This window comes from Thunnus thynnus, chromosome 4, assembly GCF_963924715.1.
Source record: "Thunnus thynnus chromosome 4, fThuThy2.1, whole genome shotgun sequence".
NCBI classification, from domain to species: Eukaryota; Metazoa; Chordata; class Actinopteri; order Scombriformes; family Scombridae; genus Thunnus; species Thunnus thynnus.
The window spans coordinates 17,029,879-17,048,653 of record NC_089520.1 but is presented as its reverse complement, the minus strand read 5'-3'; the positions used below and the strand labels follow the sequence as shown (position 1 = coordinate 17,048,653).

At 39.8% G+C, this 18,775-nt stretch overlaps 1 protein-coding gene across 4 annotated transcripts in view; it reads right to left on the bottom strand.

The window, feature by feature from the left end:
* Positions 1-17,544, bottom strand: part of LOC137181357 (kazrin-like) — a 117,047-nt gene extending 99,503 nt beyond the window's left edge. For 2 of the 4 annotated variants that reach the window (XR_010928143.1, XM_067587006.1), the window contains exons 1-5: positions 17,380-17,544; positions 16,247-16,351; positions 14,250-14,410; positions 11,653-13,219; positions 11,441-11,536 (exon numbers count right to left, since the gene is read on the bottom strand). Coding sequence is in view for 3 of the 4 variants with exons in the window: in XM_067587006.1 (XP_067443107.1) it covers positions 11,441-11,536; positions 11,653-11,884 (328 nt within the window). In the remaining variant the exon portion in view is untranslated. The remainder of the gene's footprint in view (positions 1-11,440; positions 11,537-11,652; positions 13,220-14,249; positions 14,411-16,246; positions 16,352-17,379) is intronic. The other 2 variants (XM_067587007.1, XM_067587005.1) reach the window with 2 other exon arrangements.
* Between the last annotated feature and the right edge of the window lie 1,231 nt (positions 17,545-18,775).

Genomic DNA, 18,775 nt, shown 5'->3' with positions numbered 1-18,775 from the left:
ACTGCCAGTCTGTTGCAACTGTGCTGCAAATATCTCAACACAATGTCACAATGTCAACATTTGTCTGGTGATCCGCAGCAATAAGAAATATGCAGCACAAAATGGACCCAGGAAGGCAAGGTGCATTGTTAATAGCTGTTTTCAGCAGCAGTCACAAAGCATGAAAATGAGCTTAAGCAGAAACTTTCAAGATGCAACTGGCAGACAGAAGAGAAGAAGCCTCTCTGCATCAGCTGAGATAAAGAGTGGAAATAAGGCTGCTCTTGTCCTCTACAGAGTCAGGGTAAACACTGCTTGTTAGAGGAGGCCTGTGTGAGCTCAAACATGGCATTTCAAAATCCAGAGGCTGCACGCTGGAGTGCCTTTTGAGAGCCGGGGCTACAGGCAGCACTGGTGACAAGGCTGCAGCCAATTAGGACTGTTTGTGAGCAAGTGACTGTACCTGTCTTTCAGGGTGGATGAAAGTGGGTCAGACCGGCAGCGTATCTCAGAGCACAATGGCAGGTTGCGCACAACTCAAAAACTTAAAATGAGACAGATGTAGATTAAATAGCTGAACTTCAAATTTGCTCTAATACGAGGTGACGGTTCATTCTCATTATCAGCCACTTTGATGCTCAAAATTAAATTTCAGGGCAGGTTTCTAATAGTAGATAAGCTACTCTGAGTTCAGACTGCAGGTATTACCACTATCATTCATTAACACATTTCTGTGAGGGTAAACAACTCTGAGAGTTCAAAGGCGTGTCAACGCAACACATTAGCAAGTAAGACATTCCTGTGTGCAGAAAACTGTTGCTGCCACATTTTGCGGGCTCTTTCACTTCTCTCGCACATCAAACGCTCCAAACTGTGCTCCCTCTCCATATTCACATGGCCGCCACTCGTGAGTCTGAAGAGGAGAGAGCTGAGCACTGTTTAATGATGCTGAGCATGTCTCTCCAAGTACACGTCTGTGGAGGACAGCTCCGACTAAGATGACATCAGAATTGTGATGCAGAAATCACTTGACATGCTTGCTGGTCTGATGCAGTTGAGACTTTGTCAGCCCAGGACGGAGCCTACGCCTCTGATCTATTGGGTATGTTCAAAGTCTCTGATCTCAGCTCTGCTCGAACACCGTCCACATGTTTAGTACGACTCACACATAAGGGGGTGACAAAGTAATATTAAAAATTCATAGGTCAGGACTTTAACTTGGCTACTAAGGTCAACCAACGTCACATTACCACCTCATAGGAAAACGTGTCTGCACAATAACAAAAAAATGTATTACATGTGCAAAAGTTAAATTAAATTAAATTAAATTAAATGTGGTTATTGCTAAATTAAATTAAATTAAAAATTAAATGTGACAAAAAAGTATTTTGGTAAAAGGGCCATAGAACTCATAGGGAAAATGTGATTTTCTTTAGGAATTTACATGTAGAAGAAGAGAAGAGAGGAGATATGTGAGTATCTTTGGCAATATGACCCCATTGTGACATCATCTTTTTTATAGGCCAGTCACGTCATGAGCTGTACAGGAACATGTCCTGGATGAAGTCTAAACACCGGTGATGAAAGAGTGAAAAAATTAAGCCTAGATTGGTGGGGTTTGGGGTGTTGGAGGCTTGTTCAGTTGACATCAACTGGCAGGCTACCGGTGTTACACTGTACAGAACGGAGACAAAGTAAACAAACTGCTGTAGCTACAAGTCATGGACAGACAGTGTGTTGCTAATGGATTTTGAAGAGCAATGACCAAACTAGCATCTAAATGGACCAAAGTGACATTTTCATGACATGACGTGTTAACATCCTGTTTAATGTGCTGCAGTTTAGCAGCTAATTAGCTATCTAGCCTGAAAACTGACATTAGTGGGGCACTTTTCCCCAGTGGTTTGTATGGTGGCTGGTTCACCAAGCTAAGGTGCAGGACAAGACGTGTGTTCATGTAAGATAAGAAGGGGACTTTCGCAGGACAGCTAATATGGGTTGTTGTTCAGAGTCTGTAGCTCTTGTGTTGTGTAGCAGGATGCTATCAGGCTCAGTGTGACCAACTGCTCTGTGATAGAGCTTTTGATTTGCTTTATCGAAATAAGGACGCAAGCTACGTAAGCAGATGATGGAACAATATTTCATCAATATGATGTAAAACTACTGTAGGGGGCACCGTCATGAAATCAAAGAATTTAAAATATAAATTTCTCCCTTTTGGTTCCTGTTTTTTTTCTCAAAGGAGAACACAGGACATGTGATTTACAAAGCAGATATGATGCTTTAATTTCAGTTGGACTTCAAGGTTTGACAACAACAAGATGATTGGCTCACAGGGGTCAAGGCAAAATCTAATCAGTTGAATTGAAAAGTGTGGATGCCCTCTGTCAGTGGAGTTGAAAGAGGGAAAGGAAAAATCGAAATAAAGAGTGAGTAGACTTGCACCGAGCTTTATTTTTAATTATTTATTTTTGACTGTTTTCTCATGTGGGTTCTAAAAACTCACTTATCAAAGGGCTAATTTCCCGGTCTAATTCTAACTTGTTTACTTGAGCAAAGTGCTTTTCCATGAAATGTTAACTTATTCTTGCTACCCACTGCATAAAGCCTTACACCAATGGTAATATTTTGCTTTGAGTGTGGCCCAGGTAGACTGGCTTTGTTAGCATAACATTAAAAAAAAAAAAAAAAGAAAGTCCAATTAGCCAGTCTTAAGGCTCACTGTGCTTCATATTCACAGTACTGAGGCTGGTATTTTTTGGCTGGGATGTTTCCCTAAACATCGTGTTTAAGATGCAGGATGAGGATGTTTTGTTATGGGATTTTATACTGGTTGCTAAAGGGGCCAAGGCCGAGGCTGTGGCGTCCGACAGGTGCTGTGATGCATTAGGAGGTGAATCACAATTAAAGACGAGATAATTCAGAAAAGCACAGATGATTTTGTCGTTCAAACCTGTGATTCTGTTCTTGAGGTGCTCTGCAGCAGACTGAGACGGGAGTGAGGGTTATTCAACAAGTTGAAAGAAGCGGATTCACAGCTCAGCAGACTTACACAAAATTCACCGGAGACCTTTATAAGAGCATTAAGTGTTTGACATGGGACCTCAGTGAAGGCGTTGACTCTGGTGAGTTTGGTGTCAGCAACAAATCCTTAAACAAAAGAGGCAGCTAATGTAATGTAATATGACAAACCAGTGGCTCTACACTCGTATAAAGATGTATTACTGAAGGGCATGTGTACAAAGTCGGCATTGAAGCATGAGCAAGATGTCACTGTGGGTGCTTATTGATTCACAGATGGACATAGAGACACTCTCAGCTGCAGCTGTACATCAGAGAAGGACAAACAGTCTCATGAGTGGGTTTCACATTGAGCCTTTTCTTATCAAGTGTTGCTTATCATGAGCTCTGGTTGATTCAGGTCACTATTGATCTGGAGACTTGAATTAAATCCAACTCTGACATCCGCTCTCTGTAGACATGTTAAGAAACCTTTCCTCCCTTTTGTGGTATAAATTGATGGAACAGCACGTGTATAGTACAGTCAAGCACCTCAACTTGCAAGGATACTGTATCCTACTTATAGGTATATGGGTTCAAACACAGCATTAGCTTTTACACAGTCAAAACATCATTGTACTTTACGTACTTTATCTAAAAGTGTGCTGCTCTTTCTTTGTTATAATCCATGGGAATGAGCTTTAAGAACCATGGACATACAGGATCTGTATTTTTAAACTGTGCACAAATATATGTAGTAATATATAGTTGTTAATATTTTCTGGTCATACGCAGGGAATCAATTTGAGTGGAGCTATCGTATTCTCATTGTAACATTGATGTACACGCAGTGTGCGCTGTCACTCCCATCCGCGAACAGTGTGCCCTGCATGTTAAAGAAAAGCACCCGGGAGAATAGACTATATTTCATCACCAAAGGAGCACCTGCACTAACTACTGATGCAAATTTATACCGACTCAGAGCACGCCAGATTCTTCTTAGGATCGCTCTCTGCATCACTGTGCTGTAGTGCAATGACTGATAAGAAATGGGATGTCTGATAGTATTTATGCTCATGCTGAGCTGTATCAACAAGGCTTAAACATTTTTTCAGATCAGGTACTTTATGTTAGCTGCTGTGAGGTGACAGTTCTGCAGCTTAGCCTTAGAAATTTATTTTCTGAGTTTAAGTTTTCAATTTGTGTGTTGTGCTGTAGGTGTTCACTGCATTATCTCGACTTTTACTTCACCTTGTCTCTCTCCCTTCACTTTGTCTCTTTGCTCTGTGGTGGATTGTAAGATGAACACTGTAGATTTGGGAAGCAGTTCAGTGTGTGTCTACAGAGCAGTATCAAGGAGTAACTAGTTACATGTAATGGTGTTCTATCATTAAATTACAAAATAAATGTAAATGTAATCCGTTACAGTTACTGAGGAAAAAATTATGTAATTAAATTACAGTTATTAATCAAAATGTTGGTGATTACAGAGGGGGTTGCATCCCAATATATTCTTTTCGGGAAAAAGTTTATATGTAGAATATAACATTAATTCTGTTGCTTTGCATCTTTTCACTGTGCAGGAATGCCTTCTTCTGGCATATTTCTGGACAACACGGGTCAGCAAAGCCATTGGGGCAAATTTAAGTGCAACACCATCAAGGATAGGACGACTTACAAGCAACTGTCTCTACATCTAGACAGGCTCTGTTCATTTGGCAGTATACATTCAAATTCTGAGTGTTGTTTTTGATCGGATCTCTTGTTTGAATTTGCACCACCTCTCATCTGTCAATAAAATCAATGCGCATTCCTTTAAGCAACCTGACCTGAATGTGAACTTGGTTTGAGGTTATGGTTACATTTTTTGTTTTACTGCAGTCAGAGTTTGTTGTTTGTGATCTACATACTTTTGATTTATTTTGGTGGTTGTGCTATAAAATCAAAACATTCCAATCTTAATTCAAGTTCAGTTGAAGAACTTTTAATAAAAGTTTGACACTAATCAGTGTTGAGTTCTGTTGTGAGGTTCACACTGCCTGGTTTAAATTGATGTTTTTAGGACTTTTCAGCTCTATTACCCAGTTTAAAACATCTGTTAGAAAACTAGTCAAGTGTAATAAGTTACATTACTTTGATGAAGTAATTCAAATAGTTACATTACTTATTACATTTTTAACAGGGTAACTAGTAATCTGTAACCTATTACATTTCAAAAGTAACCTTCCCAACACTGCTGCAGAGTGGGGATGAACAGTTAAGGAGTTTATGGCAGGCAGAGAGGGAAAATAAGGCCAGCCGTACTGGGCACGATGAGGTAGATATGTGGAGTCAGCAGACACTCAGGCAGGGAGTTCAATGACGCAGAAAACACGGCGGGGACGGCACACTGGAAACAGCTCTCAAGGTGTATAAATCTGTGAGGAAGATTTTTCATCAGAGCAGCTTTGAGTGTGCTTTGTTTATCTGTTCAGCACCTAATTAAGATATATATATATATATATATATATATATATATATATATATACACATGTGTGTGTGTGTTTTTACCATGCTAGAAAGTTGAATCTTCACCCAAACTTACAAAGCACAGTCAGACACACATCCTATTCACCATGAACTAACACACACACATTCACACAATTACACAAAACCCCACAAATACACACACTTAATCATACAGTCACCGAGATGAGCAGGATTAGCCCTCCTGGGAAAGCTGCTGTTGTTCATACTTTAAACACTCTCCTGGCAGCTCGGTGTGTGCAGAGCAGATCGAGCAGTGACAAATTTAGCTGCTTTAAAGTGGTGGAGATGAGTGACTATTAAATCCGGGAGATGTGTTCGCTGAGCGCACAGTATTCAGCTTATGTGCATCCACTTTAAATTTAGCAATAACCTCAGTTTTCATAACCTCACTTTTTTAGTGTGTGTATGTGTGTGTGAGAGAGATAAACAGAGACAGGGAGATTAAGAAAAAGACAGCGAGAGGAGGCGCAACAGTTCAAAGTGCGAAAAATTAAGACAATCCTTTGAAACAATGCGGCAATGTATGAAATGCCTCAGAAACAGCAAAGCACTTCGTTTTCAATAAATTCACAAGTCTGTTGCTGTGCTGCAGCAACAAATTGCTTTTTGTGGGACGGGGAGTTATGCAGCAGCCATTAGCTCAGAATGAGTTTTGCACAGTAAAGTGAAGCATTATGTTGTGTCCGTTATTCAGAAATATAAAGCATACAAAATATAAATAAATACAGTACAGTGAGATTGAAAGTTCATTCTTGACTCTAAAAACCAGGCAAACTCCATTTGCTGAAGAAGATTGTGTGATAAAGCTCCAGAACAGCTACTAAATGGACCTTGTGGTGAGATTGTCAAATAAATATATATGTTCTTTGCAACTTTCTCCCCAATAATCTTTCAGTAACGTCTTCAAACTTAACTCTCAACTTTCTCAAACTTTCCCTCTCAAAATAGCAGGTTAACAATAGTTAATGATAATAATATAATAAAAGATTATAATACATCTATCAGAAAGGAAGAATATGGTAGCAGTCTATTCTTCGGAGTGCCATCTATCTCACTGTGTGGGATGTTTCGTGCCATAAAACTCACAGTCAGTCTGTGAGGAGCTCCATCATACAGTGCACCACATGTGCTCTAGTCAAGCGTCTGTTTCATCACTCTGTGAGTAATTGATCAGAAGTTCATGAAGCTCAGCATCTTCTAGATCACAGTATCTTCACTCAGTGAAGACACTCCTGTCAGTCAAGGAGAAAATGTTGATCTCCTGTCAGACAGCAGACATGTGGATTGTGAGAGCAAACACTGAACTAATGCTGTCAGTGAACTTCCATTGGTTTATTGACCATCCTGAGGGAAAGTGTACTAATGAAGATATATGTGATTCCCTGTCATGAAGAACTAAAGGAGCATATGCATGTAAATGTAATTATAAACAACGACTCAATACATTTCAGCACAATGCAATATATTAAACATAGTCCTGATCGATTTTTATCAACTAATAATTTACTTTAAACTGAAACAGCATATTTACAGCAGCATTTGCATAGAACGCAGTTGCTCTGACTGGCCTGAGGCTATCGCTTTGAATTGGGATGTGCTCACTGACAGAGACGCGAGGACTGCCACTTGAAGCTCTACAGGGCTTCTCAAATCCAATATGGGGATTAGAACAGAGAGGGAGATCTAAATTGGGCCTGTATCAACTCTGACGGAGTGATTTTCAGTGCTGCTGGGGATACCTGGGGACTAGGATCAATAATGTAAGTAAGGATATATAAATCTGAGTGAGGGCTGTATTAGGCCAACTACAAATTCAGCAGTGAACACAGAAATTACTTAAAATATATGACTGGACCTTTACCATGAAGACGGCGGGCTAAAAAGGAGGAGGAAAGTTGATCATATCTAGCAAAATTCATTTAGCACTTATGGGATTAGTTTCAGTACACACCTGCACTGAAAATGACTCAATCAAAGAAGCACTTAAAAGAGCCTTTCCCTTTGTGAATTATATTACTATTAGGTTTGATGGCCAGCAGCCCAGGGTCTAATAGGGATGAGAACATTGGCTATAAGCCAACACCTTGACCTCCCTGAGCAGAGATATGAGGATGGGCCCACACCAGAGGAATGAAGATATTCAGAGTTTATAGGCCTCTGTGGACCCTTTGGACAACTGCGAATAACCTTACACAGTGTCTGTCCTCACACCACTGTGGTCCAGTGGAGCAGAAAGGTGACTGAGACCGCTGCACTGTCAGGGCACAGCCATGTGGGCAAGGAGGAGCAGACAGAGCCTGAGCTTGCAGGGATTTTCGCAAACGCAGTGATGCTGTGTTTGAGGTTTTTTTCATGTGGCTGTGAAGCCTTGTGAACTTTATGTTGCCGCAAGCAGTTTGAGGGCAAAACCTAGGACAAAATGTTTGTAAAATTAAAAGCAAAGATAAAGGAGAGGATTCAACCAGCAATGAGTAGGCTACATAGAGAAAGTCAAGATGTGGTGAATAATACATGAAGTTCTCAGAAACAGCAGTTTCACTTGCCATTTGCTCGGGGCGAAATTATACTTGTAGCAAAGACACACAAAGGAAAAAACGCTGTTAGGGACAAGAGGACAGACTTGCTAGAGTTTTGCTTAATATATGTTGTCCATGTAAGTATTAGACTAAGCACTTCACACTTCTACTGCTCTACACTGGAGGAGGAGGAGGAGGTTTTATCTCTGAAAACGAACACATTTATAATTTCTAGAGGCTGCTTCGATTGTACACTAACAGCTCTTGTTCTTCTCATCATAACTTAATTTTCTCATAGATATGTTTTTTTTCTTTGAAAAAAAAAAAATTCAAAGCCACTTAGCATAAAACCCAATTCCAACTCAATACATCAAACCACAACAGCAGCCTAACCAGAACTGTGATTTGCATATCTGTTAGATTTGCCCCTCTTTCTTATGCATCCACTCTGACAACTAACCCGCTCATTGTGGCCCAATCAAACAGAATTTGTATGAGGCAGACTGTGTATATACAGTACGTACACATCGCACAACAATTTCATGAGGTCTTTCATGATAAAACAGGCACAGCGGGCTGAATGAAAACAGATATGGCATTTTCAGGGATTAGTTAGTCATGTGTGTTGTGAAGGAATTCATTAAAACTTAATATAGTTTATTAATTTATTCTTAAGCTTTAAATATAGTGTAGCCATATGAAAGTGGTTTCCAACATGGTTGGGGGAATAAAAATTCTGTAGTTTTTTTTTTTTCAAATTTTTGTTGTTTTTATTCTGAAATAATTAGCAAAGTATTTTTCATATGTCTTAATACATGTCTGGAGGGGATTGTTAATAGTTTTACTTTTCTCTTCACGCCCCAAAAACAATTAAATGAAACAAACTGAGAATGGGAAATGGCTTTGGTTGAACTGCTCTCATCTCAAATGAGTAAAAGTTGCATTGCTTTAAAGGGTCACAAGCCAAATATCTGCAGTATTTTACAGCTGTAGTTTCCCTTCACAATTATAATTGTTTCACTATGGATTTTAATCATCATCAGATTGCTAAAACTTTCACACGTGCAATGCGAAGTGATAACTGCCACACACTCCAACCTTCAATTTATACTGATAAACTCACCCAGCCACACATACTGTGAAACACATACAGTATATGTGGCACACAGATAAATACAAGGCCAGTGTGTGTTAAAGGACCAGTGTGTAGAATTTAGTGGCATCTAGTGGTAAGGCTGAAGATTGCAACCACCTCATTACCCCTGGTGGTGCATAAGTGTGTAGAAGAACCTACGGTGGCCGCGAAACTCACAAAAACCGTGAAAGCCAGTGTTTGGTTTGTCCGCTCTGGGCTACAGTAGAAACGTGGAAGTGCAAGATGGCGAGCTCCATGGAAGAGGACCCGCTCCCTATCTAGATATAAAGGCTCATTCTATGGTAACAAAAACACAACAATTCTTATTTTTAGGTGATTATACACTAATGAAAACATACTTATGAATATTATTATCTCTGCCAAGTCCGTTCCACTAGATGCCACTACATTCTACACACTGCACCTTTAAAATGCTGCATATGTTTGGGTACTACTGCATTATAAGTTTTCCAGTGTTTGTGTTTTCATAAGCATATATACTCATATCATTTACGCATAAATCCTGAGAGGGTCATCCTCTCTGCTCACCACAAAAACACGACACACTGCAGATCAGCAGCACTCCAAAACCACTCATTTAGTTAAGATGCTTCCAGCAATCTGCCAGTCCGAAGCTGAATATTAATCAGGGCCCTGCAACCCTTTAACAGTGATATCCTCTTATCAACACAGTATTAAACCCTCGGATACATTCAAACAAAGTACATTATTTATAAAAGGGTACTCTTGTACAAAGAGGGGGTGAAGAATATCAGTGAAAACAACAACAATCCACTGCGCCAGATTGTCATGTTTATCTTCTCAAGTAACTCCCCATATGAGACAGGCTAAATAAATCCCAGCAGATGAAATCCTGCAACACAGCTTATTAAGAAACACGTGTGTAAAAAAAAAAGCACAGACAAGTTCTTCAGCTCAAGAAAAAATGACTGATGTTTTTCTATTATTAGCTACAAAAAGTGCTGTCTTAGCTGGGTTGTTGTTCATGACAGTTGCTTTGGAAATCCATTCAGACACTTGTCTTTGCAGGTGGTGATGACAGGAAACAGGAATTGAAAATTAACGTGGCAAAATCAACATATGGGATGCAACTCTAAAGATAGTTTTATTTTGATATCTGCCCTGGGCTCTCCTCATTATCCATCATAACACTGTGTGAACAATCACTTTGCATTTATGGCATCAAAGGCATTGACTAAGTTCTCTCTGCATGGCTCCATGAGGAGAGATACCAGGCCAGATGAGGGAGGATGCAGCTGACACTTTCATTCTTGAGGCAAGTCAGTCTCCCTCTTTTTTTCCCAGGAGGAATATGTATTCTGACCATGTGCATTACATAATAAGATATCACTGAAGTATGCTTCATTTGCAGTGGTTCAAGGTTGTATTCAATGTTTCTGCATCCCTGAAAATCTTGATATATTCAGTTTTCAATAATTTAACCATCAGTCTGAGCTCTGCAGCATCTCTGATGGTGTCTCAGTCTGTCAGACTCAACCGCACTAATACTATGCACCTGCATTATGAATATTTTTCAGCAAGAAGTGGGGTTACGGGTTTTGCATCCCACAGTGAAGATGGAATATCTACAGTAACCATCTGCTACTTTACAATTCAATCAAATTGTTAAAAACAATCACAATCTTCACAAATCTTCTCAAACCACAATAATAAATAATCCACAGTTTAACAGCCAAACTGATTTATCTTGCTGCACTGAATTCCTCTATAAAATGCCCCATTTCCCAAAATGCAAGCCCTACAAACAGCTGAGTCCCACACCTGTCTGAAAAAGATTTACTTTCTGTACCTCTCTTTTCCATAATTAAACAAGTTGACGCATCCAACCTGCTCCTCAGCAACTTGCTGCACAAACAGAAACATCAACCACAGTCACAACCCCATAATCCATGTTGTGAGTAAAACAAAAACCTTGAAATGGTTATTTCTTCTTGCCCTTTACATAAGCACGCACATCCCTGAGATTCTTCCCTTACTGAACAAAAATAACCCAGTTTCTCTTTTTTTCCCCAAAAAACTCTACACTTTATTATAGCAGCAGCCCGGAAAGATTTTAGCTGATAATCTTTTAGTGCCTTAAAAAGAGGTTTGATGCACCTCTAAGCATCAGCTAAATTAAAATGGCAATAAGATTAAGGACGGGATCGGGGAGAAATGCTGAGGGTGGAGATCAGTTACGCTGACATGCAGCTGGCTAATGATTTGTAAGGAGACAGGAGGTGTAATTGTGGCTACTCACTTGCTTGCATGAGCTGTCCCTGGCGTCCAAACACCTGGGAGAAAGTGGCATGGCTGCAGGTGAGGGTGTCCTCCATGGTTGTCCCACTGGCACACACTGAGGAGAAAGGAGGGGGGGGGATGAGGGAAGGTCAGCAACACTGCGTCACATCAAGAAAGGAAAAAGAGGAGAGAGGAAAAGAAAGAAGAAAAAGAGAGAGGAAGGAGGCTTGCCTTCAGTTGTAGAAGCTGGAGTGTGATCTGTGGTGATGACAGCTCTCCTCTGGACGCGTCCCGCTGCTGCTGCCGCTGCTGCTGCTACTGCTGCCGCTGCTGCTGCTGCTGCTGCTGCTGCTGCTGAGGAGCGAAATACAGCCCCTCGTTGCTCACACCAATATGAGCAGAAGTGCTCGCCACACAGATAATGGGAGGGGGTGTGCTTTCCTGGCTGCCTGCTCGTCAGCATGTAAGTGTGTGTGCGCGAGAGAAAGTTCTCTGAACGTGTGCCTGTGAGAGCATTTTGGTGTGCATGTGTGAGGGAGAGTAATACAGGGCGGTAGAGCTGTAGGCACAGTTGCTCTGCCAGCACTCTGATCTTGTGCTTCGTCTGTACGGGCTGACAGTCCTCTGCAGCTCCAGACAGGCTGTGTTGAAGAGGGGAGCAAAGAAGAGGGGAGGCAGAGCGGTGAGTGCAGCGTGTACAGCAGGTAAAAGTCAATCCTCCCTCTCCACTCTCGGTGTGAGTAGACAGCAGCTTCTGTCCTCTGGGCACAGGACGGGACTGTTGTTTTCTGATCTGTGTGAGTATGCCTACTTTTCTTTCCTCCCTCTCCCTCCTCCCCCCTCTACAGCCCTCATTTGCTGTGCCTCAGCAGTAACATCTCTTTCTCTCTCTCTCTTGTTCTCCTGTACTCCTTCACATCTCTCCACCCCACCCCATGCAAATCCCCTCGATCCATCTTAAAGCTCGGGCCGCTGCTGGGAAACAGATTCTAGCAAACTCGAGCGCTTCATCTTCCCCCAGTGCTGAGGAGGAAAAAAAAAGGAAGATGAGAAAGTGGAGGGGTTGTATAAAAAGTGAAAAGTAGGGCTGGTATGGCTGGTGGTTTCCAGAGGCTTCATCTTGAAAAGGAATTGTAGAAAACTGCTGAGTATAAAATAAAAATTAGCTCATACTCAACTGAAAAATAACTCGTATAAACTCTTACTTCCCTCGCTGTGTGGTACAACAGCTCTGGTGAAACATTGCACAATGAAAAGTGAGATTTACTGCAACATGTGAAAACACCTTCCACTCACTGCAGCAAATAGGTACACAAAGGTGTTGTAATAAAAAATTAACAATGCCATGAGATCAAATGAGCACATGTTACAAGATCTTAAAATACCCTCTCAAGCCTTGGAGGCACAGTTAGCTTGTGTTGTGCCCATTGTGCAGTGGTTGGCATGGAGACCTCCACCACAGACAAGACTCTGACACAGTTTCTCCAACATATTACAACACTCAGGCCATCTCTGCACTGTATAACCTCTATGCAGCGTGTAAACCGGCTCCTGCATTAAACAGCCGATTTCCTCCTGTGCAAAAAAGAAAAAACCTTTGCCAGGAAGCCCATTGTCATGGAGCCATCTCTCACACCGCTGCTCTGCAAGGCGAGCACACCGGGGACCTGACCGCAGCACTCACTCACATCCTTGCATCACATCCTCCTGTTTTGAAAGGAAATGGCAGGGCGCTCAGCGGGCCACAGTGGGAGCTGGGAGGAATGCTCGGCTCGTCGGTCGGCTTAAGCAGGTGGTTCTGCAGGTGAAAAGATAAAGACAAGACATGAAAAGCATCCACAGCATTTACAGCGTGAAAGCACATAACTGTGACATTAAGTATGTTTGCTTAAGAGCAGGTTAAGCACCTTCTAAATCGAAACTTGAAAGTTTGAAAGTCAAACAATGCGACTGCATACAAACCCATTTGAGATGTGCAAAATGCCATGGTCAAACTGAATACATTTCACAAACAAAAAGGTTGATCAAGACGCGGTTTCGCTTTCAAGTCTGAGAGACTAATGCCCAGCAGAATAAATCTCCTCTCCATCTTCATCAGCTTTAATGCCATTCTCTTTGAACAGGAAGTAGCAGCATAGTGAGATTTTTAGGAGGCTTTATATTGTCATGAATGAGCAGCTGTCATTCCCTCCCACTGTGTTCCCCATCAGTGGCAGCTATCATTCACTGGAAGACAAATAACTGGTTTGATATCAGATATGTAGTCTGATCCGGATTCCTTATATTCAACCACACCTTTTGTTGTAAGAAAGGAAAAACAGGAACTCACATTTTGATAGCTAGAACGACAATTCATTCTGTACTCGAAACAATCGGTCAATGAAGAGACAATTACATGGGAACAATTCTGATAAATCAATTAATACTTTTCAGGCAAAAATGCCAATGTTGTGCAGAGGTTAAATATCAAGTGAGACTGTAGTTGAGATATTGTGATATAGGCTAAATGTTGTCTTTTCCAGGCCTTAAACGCAACACTACAGTAACATGATTGTTATTAAAAAATGTGCATATAAACAAATGTTTATATATCGTTACTGTCCTGTAAATGTTTTTGATAATCCAATAGGTTTTTAAATGTTTTATTTAGCTTCTGGAGCAGAAAACCCCAATAAAGAAACACTTAATGGCGCACTTTATCTGAAAAAGTAAAAATCACCACATTAACAGCAATAAGTACAAAAAGTCATCAACAAAATACAATTATATTACTGATATGAAGTTATGTAGTGAAGCATTTTGTAATATTTGATTTTGTTAGTGCATACCATCCTGAAGTTGTGTGTTCTTTCACAAATACATGCTTGTCCCGAACCTTCTGCATGTGGTAACTGAGTAGCAATCCCCTGAAGCAGCCTCAGTGCTCCTCCACATCTTAAATCAGCCTCTCCGGTGTGTCGTAGTTTATTTTGTCAAGCCAGGCACAGACCTGCATGGAATTGCATTTTTATGAATAGGGTTGAAGCACCACACACAGCAATCAAGAGAGAGTGCAGTGATATTTCACCCTGACAGTATGAGTATGGCGCAGCACTCGCCCAAGTGCCCACCTCTCCACACACACACACACACAGCTGAACACCTATAAACTACACTCAGCCATAAGCCATAAACCACACCGTCATGGCACTGGGGCAAATAAACACGTCCCCCCATCCCACTGAATAAAGAAAAATCCGTCCTGTGGATCAAATCCAACACACAGATTGCTTTTAATTCCTAAACCCATCCATCAACATAATAACCTCATATGTTATGTGAGAATCCAGTCAACAAGACATCACAATTCTTTGGTCAGTTCGTTTCCAGTGCTGGGAGCTGTTACACACAGCCTGTCTGGTGGGTTTGATAGCTCATTAATGTACATGAGTGTGACGGATGGGCTCCGGACAAAAATAATCTCAGCAGATGCACACCGGCCAGATGAGACCTTGAAAGGTATTCATGGTGACACATGCACCATCAGTGACACTGAGATCCTTTGGTCTTCCATGCAAAAGGCCTAATATTTTATATGTGCTGCCGCCATAGAGTATAACAAAAATGTGACACACTGAATTATTATGAATAATTGACGATTGTGAGCATAATACAGAACATTTTTGTGTAGTCCTACTGTGATTTATGAATGTAACACATGACAGTGACTTTATGTATAGCAGTGGCCATGCAAAGAAACTAAAGATAAAGCAATAAGCAGTGGTGTTAAGTAACCACATTTACTTACGTACAATTCTCAGCTACTTGTGTTTTACTTTAGTAGTTTAATGTTCTGCTATTTTATACTTTTACTCCACAAATATTTGGCGTTTTACTCCACTACTAAATCTGACAGCTAGAGTTATTAGTTACTTTGCAGAAAAAACATATAAGCACATAAAATACAGAGTTAATAGTGCTACTAAACAGACTGTTAATGCTTGGTGTTCAGCTGCTCTGTGTTGAATAGACTCACACAACTTAAATATATTTATTTCTTTTCTGTTAAAAGAACTTTTTTCCTTCCCCTAGCCTTGATTTGGGTCTCTTCATTTTGGTGGTCTCTTAACATTGTGTCACTTCATTTATCTGTTTCTGTCTGGCCTGTTTGTTTGTTTGTTTCTTGGCTGTGTATGTTGTGTTAAATGTTCAGTGTTCAATAAATGCGATAAAATACAGTGCATTTTTATACAGTAAATTCAATTATTAAACAGCATATAAAACAGCTAGAATGATCGTCCTTGAACAGCCGTAACATTAGAATTCAGTTAACATATTAATACATGAGTAATATTTAAATTATATAATATATAACCCTGACTTAGACAATTTTGCCTGCATCATAAGTGTTCTAAATTTATACTTTATGTAACCTTTTTTGTAATCCTTAGATACTTTTAAGGAAAATTTTCAATGCATGACTTCTACATGCAACAAAGTATTTTTACATGATGCTATTGCTAACTTAAGAATTTGAATACTTTTTCCACCACTGTCTATAAAACACTGTATCTACAATGTGGTGTTTACTCAGTAAGTAAAAAGATGATAGATAACCAGGTTCATGTGACTTTATCTTTACATTACAAACATTTACATTTTATATTAAGTTGCTCAAAATCTAACTAAAAGCAATTAATCCAATAAAAAAAGTCTCTATTTTTGTGATATGTCCTAGTAAAGCTCTGAAACCAAATATCAAAAATCTACCACAAACTACCATGTTAGAGCCACACGAATGAAGCTACACAGCAGAGGTAAGAATTTAAGGTACCGTATGACTCACATATCAACCTCCCTGACAAGTGCACTGCTCCCAAAATAGATACACATCTCGCAGCAACTAGCAATCTGATGATGGCCGTAGTCCCTTTGGTAGCTGCTCGCTGACCTGCAGAGTAAATGCAGCAACTTAAAATATGATTTATGTTAAATGCTACCTTCTATCAAACTACAATAAAAATAGAAACCAAAACGTCTTCTTCATAACCTTGCAGGTCTCTGACAGGTTGTAAGTGGAGAAGGCAATGAGAAAATGTAATGTGGAAAACTTGATTATAGCTGTAGTGACAGGGACATCTATTATGTTAAAAAACAAGACTAGGTCAAAACCTAGTATATGGCTGGACCGGCTATAGGTGTGCAGAATTATGGTCACTTTGTTACAGGGATAGTCAGTGGTAGTGTCTGTAATGTGAATTCATAGATATTAAATGTTCATCTGCAATTTCGTGTAGTGGTCCCAGTAATATTTGTTGTTAAAGTGTACTAAAAAAGCAAATTACATGACATGGTTAAGCTACGGTTGAAAAATAAAAAAAGGTATAAATGCAGTTGCAAGAACAATACTTTCCACTCATATCTTAAGATGTTTGATTTTATAGAGAACTTATTTTAAATGTAATTATAACTAGGTTAATTATCTGTTAACTCCCTCTGCTCTTTCAATCTGAGTGATTATTTCGGGTGCTTTAAATGTTTTCTCTCCTTCTCTGCTCTATGCTGGACTGTTACAGTGCACAACCAGATGTTTGATTTGAAAGAGAACTTATAATAACGCAAATGACACTCATTGGTAGTAAGTTAGTTAGAGTGAATTAATTATGCAGAATGGTATGTCTGTTTTATTTGTATAGTGCCAAATCACAACAGAAGTTATCTCATGGGTACTGACTGACAAACTCCTAAAATTGTGTAGTAAAGGCCTGGTGCTATGGCCATTATTTGTGTGTTTATGGGAGTTAATAGTCAACTAAGTTGATGCAGTCTCGCCAAATTTATTACCAGAGTTTTGGGAACCAAATTCAGCCACATTGTTCATACAAGCTAAAGCACAGTCGTGTAACATTAACTTCAAACATGTCCAAATTACCGGAGTCCATTACCTGTTAATGTCTACTAATGAAGCGTTTTGCTTACCTTGGAGAGACAGACAAAATGGTCTGGTCAAATGAAGTCAGAAGTCTTTAGTCTTCAGTAGTATTTAAGAGCGGCAAAATGTGCAGTTAGCATAAGATAGATTTGAAACGAGCTGCCAACTGTCGGTCGACCAATGGTGTAACTTTATCACTCAGTCAGTCAGTCAGGCAGACCAAGTGGCCAATTTTATTTCCCCCATAATGGCGGTCACGACCCGCCCTACTCTGCCTCTGATTGGCTAGTATTTATTTATTTATTTATATAACCCACTTTAAATTTTATTAATGCTTAAAGTTATGCATAATAGAGTGCACGGCCGCTTTGAATGACAGATGGTTGCCATCACAGGAAAGTCGCTGTCCCAGCGACAACATTGGTTAGGCAATGTAACCATGGTGTAACCCCAGGTTTGCAGAGTATAGGCGTAGCCATAGCCGTTGCTATTTTAGCTCCGTGTATTCAGTTCATTAAAGTCAACCGCGCCAATCAAGCTAGCAGCTAGCATTAGGGTCAACACCACCCTCTTGTCCAAATATGGTAACTTCTGGCTCCAAAAATCCAAGATGGCCATGGTCAAAAAGCAAATTTGAAGTTTCAAACATGGGGCTGGCCCATGCTGGCCCCAATGTTACAGTCCAGCCAAAAAAATCCTTAGTGAATAAAATAGCCTGCAAGGAGTCAGAGCCACTTATGAGTGAAGTTATGCTCATGTCCCCTTCCTACATCCACAAAGTAATAGTTAAGTTTTACATAACTAGTAAACTTTAATAATGTAGAACATTAAACCAGTACAATAAATCATGAAGATGAAAATTCCTTTCCAGCTCAACATCATAGCAATTCTACCACCAACAGTGGTGAAAGAAGTACTCAGATCCTTAAGTAAAAGTATCAATACCAAAAGGTAAAAATACTTAATTACAAGTACTGCATTCACAATCGTACTTAAGTATAGAAGTATTACCAACTAAATATACTTAAAATTGTTCAAGTAAAAGTATTTGTTTTGCAGAAAATTGGGTTGTGACTGATATATTACATACATACATGAATACATTTAACAGTTAATGTATAAGCAGCATTTTATTATTGTAGCTGGTCGTGGTGGAGCTAGTTTGAACTGCTATAAGGGTCACTAGATAAATCTGAGGGGTCTTAAATTGATAGATTGGGTAGGTAAGACGAAAAAACACAGTTCTGCTATATAAATTTGGATTAATTTTTCAAAATGTTTCTTTAATCTTTATGTTTTTGAGAAATATTGGAGAGTTTTACTCTGTGTAATTTATAAACTCATCATTATGTTATCTTATGTAAATTTTTAACCTGACTAGTAACTAGTAAAAAGTACAAAAGTACAATATATCCCTCTGAAATGTAGTGGAGTGGAAGTATA